The sequence below is a fragment of the Arachis duranensis genome, chromosome 1 (genome assembly GCF_000817695.3).
Source record: "Arachis duranensis cultivar V14167 chromosome 1, aradu.V14167.gnm2.J7QH, whole genome shotgun sequence".
NCBI lineage: Eukaryota > Viridiplantae > Streptophyta > Magnoliopsida > Fabales > Fabaceae > Arachis > Arachis duranensis.
This window is the reverse complement of record NC_029772.3, coordinates 95,652,564-95,659,420: the sequence shown is the minus strand read 5'-3', so window position 1 is coordinate 95,659,420 and position 6,857 is coordinate 95,652,564. Positions and strand designations below refer to the sequence as shown.

The 6,857-nt window shown below is 33.7% G+C and overlaps 1 protein-coding gene across 3 annotated transcripts in view; it reads right to left on the bottom strand.

Moving 5' to 3' along the window:
- Nucleotides 1-613: 613 nt before the first annotated feature.
- The window catches only part of LOC107464473 (transcription termination factor MTERF8, chloroplastic), a 34,256-nt gene continuing 28,012 nt past the window's right edge, over nt 614-6,857 (bottom strand). For 2 of the 3 annotated variants that reach the window (XM_016083396.2, XM_052259397.1), the window contains exon 2: nt 614-1,078. In XM_016083396.2, the coding sequence (XP_015938882.2) occupies nt 970-1,078 (109 nt within the window). In that variant the 3' untranslated portion in view covers nt 614-969. Of the gene's footprint in view, nt 1,758-6,857 lie in introns of all 3 variants that reach the window. The other variant, XM_016083307.3, reaches the window with a different exon arrangement.

Below are 6,857 nucleotides of genomic sequence, written 5' to 3'. Positions count from 1 at the left end.
CCATTCCTACATGATAAAGCCACCATCTTTTGGCATGAGCTAAGCTACTTGACTCTCTTGATTCTAACCAATTTTCAATTGGTAAGAGGGTTGTCACAACATGGAGTGAGTGGACAACACACATTGGTGATGATGCCTTCCCACAACTATGAATTATGATACCAAATCTCTTGGGAGATCTGAACGGTTGCATCGGTACAAGTTGAAACTTGAAAGCTTATTCGTGTTCCTTGTTGGTATTGGTGCATGTTGCAAACTTTCAGTAGCATCCGAACAAGTGTACAACATTTGTATGATAATAATAATACTTTCAAGAATTTAAAAAGAACATGTGTTGCTGATTCACGTCCAATTCAATCCGTTTCCTATGATGTCAAATGTAATCAGTTCAAGGTGTGTTGGTGTAAAAAGACCAGCCTTGTAAATAATATTTATGCACATCGACCTGTATCATCTCTATTAAATGGTAATTTGTGTAGCCAAGCTGATTGAATTGCTTTTTAATTCGATGTGTTAGACAACTTTAAACAGTGACTCAATATAAATCAATAAAACCACTTATGCATGACATTAGACTTTGTAACAAAAACATAAAGGGGAAAGGAGATCAAAATTGGGGCTGGCTCATGCAAGGAACAACAGCATCACCTCATGTTCAAAAATTACAGACAAATGTAATGGGGACATCGTATTCATCTTCCCCTGAAATTGTGAACTACAATCTACAGTCCTCCCTAATTTACCACAAGCTTCTTAGATATTGTGCAGTTGCAAAAAATGTTAAAAAGATGGCAGCTCAACATGATGTTAGAAGCACACATTTAACCCCAGTTCACTAAAACTAGTCTCTTAAACTGACAGATATTAGTGCCTGATTCATCAAAAAACCAGTTCATGGCAAAATTAGCACAAATTATCAAATGAAACCTCAGAAAAGTAGACTGAAATTCAAAAAGGTATCCACAAAGCTCAAGACATCAATTTACTATCCATTACTGGAAGATTCATTTTCTCCCGATACAGCTTCAATAACTCCGGTGCTTGATCCTTACCACGATTCACATACTTCTTAAAGAACCTCTCTTCCGAAGCAGTATATGCTAACAAATGCTTACCACTGTTAATGGCACCATTGGCCATAAGAATCTTCAAGACAGCAGCCCTGGGAACAAGCCTTTTCTCCAAATTCAGCGAGAGAAGAACCGGATAATTGGTGACATCAACAGGCTTCCAACCGAGTTCTTTGACAAAGAATTCAATGCAGGCCTCAGTTTTCTGCACAGATATCAGCATACAGCAAGAGTGCTTCACAAACGCCTCAAGAATGTTGTCGTCAGTTAATCCAAACCTCTTGAACAACTCAACCTTCTTATCCCACATGGACTTTGGAAGATACGTAGCATACAATGCAGGAACGAAATTAGCCTTGCTGGGATCAACCCCCATTTTAATGACTTCATCTACTATACTCTTAAGGCGAACTTCAGAATTGCATAAAAGCAACCAAGGCCACTGCCGAATTAGCCTTGCCATGCTTATCTTACGGACCCCTAAATCAACCAACATGTTAATATTTCGAAGCGACCTAGAACAAGTTAAAATTTGGCCAGCACGTAAGATAGAAGCAACGGTCCTTTCTTCAGAACGAATGAAATTGTTCAACAAATCGAAAGCGGGGATCAGGTGTTTCTCTAAGCTTCTTTTCAAGATTAGAGGGTTGAGATCGATGATGCGGGCAAGTTGTAATTTTGAAGCACCTTTGGAGATGAGGAACTGGAGCTTGGGCAAGAGGGTCTCTTTGGTTTTGCAGAGGAGAATCCCGGGCGATTTCCGAATGACATTATGAATCTGCAAATCTTAGAAACCGAAGCTCCTGAAGAGTGCGATGACTGAGTCGGGTTTCTCTGGAGTCTTAAAAAGTACGTATTTTGAAGCATGAAGAGCCGAATCTGGGAGGAACCCACAATTGTTGACGAGGTAATTCACCGTAAAGGATTGTTTTTCCAGGATTTCTGTGACTGTGGCGTAATTGGGAGCACGGAATATGGAAGATGGTGAAGGGATCAGAAATGAGGGTGATGAGGTTCTTGTGAAGACGGTGTGGTGGTACAAGAACAGGTTTTTCTTATAAGATCCCCTCATCAGTTTAAATTTTTTTTGACAAATCGACGAGTGAGTAAAATGGGAGAAGGGATAAACCCTAGGTTCCGATTCCGGAGGAGAAGAAGAACGAATTATTACGACGAACTTGATCTAATATTTAAAAAAAATGTTAGATTAATCTTAATTTAATAATTCAATAATATATTTTATTTTATATTTTTAAATAGTAGTAACTAACAAATAGTTAAAAACAATATGTTCTAGGTTTTGATGATTTTCTAAGTCTAACATTCTTTTGGTTAAAAATATGTAATTTATATTTAGGAAAAAAAATTAAATGATTTTGATAATAGAAAGCAATTATATACATTGTATATATACTCTATTGGTTATTTAGTGGGACTAAAAGAACTCCACTAAGGATTAAGGAGACTGTTCTTGCTGAGTTTGGCCGGTGTATAGCTCGTCCATCGATGAATGTTTTCAAATTTCTCGTTGGGATGAGTTATACGTCGGTAAGGAGAGAACAAGGGGTGGATACCTGCAAAAGATACTCCGATGCTCAAGTCAGTAAGTGTTTAAGAGGTATAAGAATAATTCTATGAATATAGAATGTAAGACATGAAATAGAAATTATCATGTGTTGTGTGTAATAATTCTATGAATATAGAATGTAAGACATGATATAGAACTTATCATGTTACTCCTTTAGATTAGATATAGAAGATTCCTTTTATAGGCATAGAATTGATGAATGATATTCATGTTATAACCGTTTGGTAATTAAGATTGAAATAATGCTCATTAAATTGGTAATAAAGGTGTCGGTTACAAGCAAAGAATGAATGATAATTAACGCCGAGTTATAACTCATAATGCACAGTAAAGACCGAGTTATAAGGTGATGGATCACAACCCCCAAGCTTTGTCTACCAATCATATGATCCAAGCTAAGCTTAGAAAATAAAATGAGTTATAACTCGGTTAAAGGATAAGTGAATAATGATATGGTAAGCCCCAAGCTTAGTCGGGTTATTATGTCGGCACTTATTCAAAAAATAATTAAGTGATAAGAGTCATTCAATCAATATAGTCGTGTGGGGGATACTTTTCCGCTTAAGAACAATTTGCATTTGATTGTATGTGAACTGAAAAGTTCATAAATAGATATCCATTGACGGAATTGATTGTATGATCCGAGGATATAATGGTTAATTGTCTTGAGAATTTTTTCGGCCCACAATAGCTTATTGATGAATTTCTCGCTCAAAGCAATTAGTTATTAAATATTTACAATTTATAGTGAATGTCATATGTCATGAATAAGATAAATTGAGAAAATGACTATATATAAAGTCTCAACATATATTGAATAATATATATTGTAAAAGTAAAAGAGTTCAAAGTAAAAAAATATATCTTGAAAGTTGATAATTGTAGAGAAGAAGACGACATATATGAATGTTATACATGCCAAATGTGAATATCTGAATTTTGTTTTGTAGGACATGCTTTAATTTGATAATAAATCAATAAGATAACAGTTATCGAATTATACATTTAGTATAATGTTTCTAGCCGTCACAGTAAGACGAGGGATATTCCTCGTGCAATAATAGTAAATTGCCTGTTTAATTTTTTACATTAAACAAATAGTAACATAAAATTTAATAGCATAAAGTGAATAGTGTAACAGCTATATACAATTGATATATAATTAACTTTTAATGGAATCTAATTTTAAGATTTGAACTCATCATTACTGTCAATTAATTGTATAAATGAAATCATTAAGTAATAAGAATATAATACATAATAAAATAAAAATGGAATTGACATGGTTGTTATATGTCATTATTGTATAGAACATATATTGAGGTTTGAATATAACTAATAAATCAGTAAATATTAGTACACAAAATATAAATGCAAAAGTATGTTGAATAAAATATATAATTTTACTTGTGTAAATAGAGATCTTTGAAATACTAAGCAAAATTGATAAGTGAGTTTGTGTTCAAATTGATTGAAAGTCGAATTTATTCTCGGATTAATTGAAAGCCGAGTTTGTTCTCGAATTGGTTTATTGATCAATTATGAGATGTGAAATATTATGATATGTAAAAATGAAGCAATTTGAATGTATAAAGTACATACTTTATAAAAAGTTACGATAGATTAAAATTTGATAAGAGGTATTAAATAAAATCTTAAACAAGATCGTTGAGATTGGTTAAAAAATTTGAATGTCATTCAAGTTTTATGAACCTGAGGGGAGTAGAAATTATTTTACTCGTCCCCACAGACAGCGCCAATTGTTCTTGCTGAGTTTGGCCGGTGTATAGCTCATCCGTCGATGTATGTTTTCAAGCTTCTCATTGGGATGAGTTATACGTCGGTAAGGAGAGAACAAGGGGGTGGGTACCTACAAAAGATACTCCGACGCTCAAGTCAGTAAGTGTTTAAGAGGTATAAGAATAATTCTATGAATATAGAATGTAAGACATGAAATATAAATTATCATGTGTTGTGTGTAATAATTCTATGAATATAGAATGTAAGACATGATATAGAACTTATCATGTTACTCATTTAGATTAGATATAGAAGGTTCCTTTTATAGGCATAGAACTGATAAATGATATTCATGTTATGACAGTTTGTTAATTAAGATTGAAATAATGGTCATTAAATTGGTAATAAAGGTGTCGGTTACAAGCAAAGAATGAATGATAACTAATGTCGAGTTATAACTCATAATGAACAGAGACAATAAAGAATTTTGATAATGTGTACAATAGACTTTGAATTTGGCTCAATAGAAGAAAAAAAACTAAATAATTATTTCAAAAAATTAAACATTCCAACCATAATTTACCAAAAGAATTTACCTAAATACCCTCATCTTTTCCCCCTTCCCAACCGTCTGCTATCCCACTTTCATCAATCATTTCACCCCTCTGGCGTTAGAAGCTCCTTCGCCGGCGATCAAACAACCATCCACGTAGTTATTAAAATAATCATCCTATCCAGCATTTGTTAATTGTATATACTTAATTTGAATCCAACAAAATAACCATCCAATTAAAAATTAAAATAACTATCTACATACTAGTGAATTGAACATCCAGCATTTAAATTCATCTTTTAATATATATACCTAGACGTAAGAGGAGCGAAATCCAAGAAAGCCAAGTTGGTCAGAAACCTCCCCAACACCATGAAACAAAGCACTCGCCTTCTTGATATCTTCAATCAAATGCATCATATCCACCAAAGATAACCCACCGAACTCCAAATCATTGTACACATGGCACCATCCCCACGCCCTGTATGCCACAGATGAAGACGCTAAGATGGTGAAACCCACCGGCTACGGAAGAGGCTGCACGACCGGTGTGTTAGGGGCTGCGTGAATCACTCTTTGTGCGGGACGTTGTTGCTCGGACATTCGCCATCCGCAGGATGGCGTTGGTCGGTGCTATGGGCAACAGCAGCGGCTAATGTTGCTGGCGGCGCCGCACCAGTGAGAAGGGAAGAGACTGTGCGAAAAACACGTACCCGAAGAAGTCACATCATATGCGGAGAGAAGGATTATACGGTATGCGTAACTGCCGTTGTTGCAAATCCTTTTATTTGAATTTAAAATTAGAAATTATTAAAAATTAATTAATTTAATTATTATCTTATTTTAATTTTTTTATCTCTATTGTACACATTATACACTAAACTCATTTTCTCCCTATACTTTCTCTAAAAAACCTTTTCAGCTCTTAATATTTATTTTTATGAGATTGATTAATCCCTCTGTCAATATTTTCTATTTGTATTAACGAAATAAGTCTACATGATATGTTAAACGGTTGATTTATCCATTAAGATTATAACAAATTCTTTTTTTTGGGAGTCTCATTATCTTTTAAAGGTAATTATCAGAGTCGTTTAGTTTTTATTTTTATTTTTTATTACCTTTTTTAAATACATTAGCTAAATTTATTGTGTAAAACTAAAAAATATTAGTAATTTTTAAATTATTTTTATTTATAAAAATTAAATAAAAGATAAATTAGTGATTAACTGTCATATAAGTATGTTTTAAAAAGAGATCATTGATAAAGGGACTAATCAGTCACACAAAATTAAATATCAAGAGTCAAAAATTATTTTTGGCATCGTACTCCTACAAAAAAATTATCAAGTTAAAAAACATCTTTTCATAGTGATCTTTATTTAAAAAGTGTGACTTATTTATTTAGTCACACTTTAAATAAAAATAATATTTTTATAACATATAAAAATCAAACTCTATAATGTATAATTTATCATTCAATGATGAAAATAAAATATTTTCATGCGATGATAATCAAGTAGCCACCTTTAATTATTATTTTTAGAAGAGGTAATGACCAAATCAGTACCTGAAAGATTCAAACGCTGACATTTTGGTACCTCATTATTATTATTGACAAAATAGTTCTTAAAAGATTTTAAAATTTGACAAGCGTACCCACGAGTTCACCAGAGCACATTTTCGGCAAGCACAGTGCTGACATGGCCACTGTATTTTGATGACATGGCAAATACCCTCCCCCACCCTAATTCTTCTCCTTCTCCTTCCCCCTCCCCAACGCACTCCCCCCTTCCCCCTCCTTAATGCACTCTCCCTCCTCCCCAACCCTAATCCCTCATCCCCAATGCACTTCCCCCCTCTTCAATCCAATATTCCCCCTTCTGAACACTAATCCCCTTCCCTT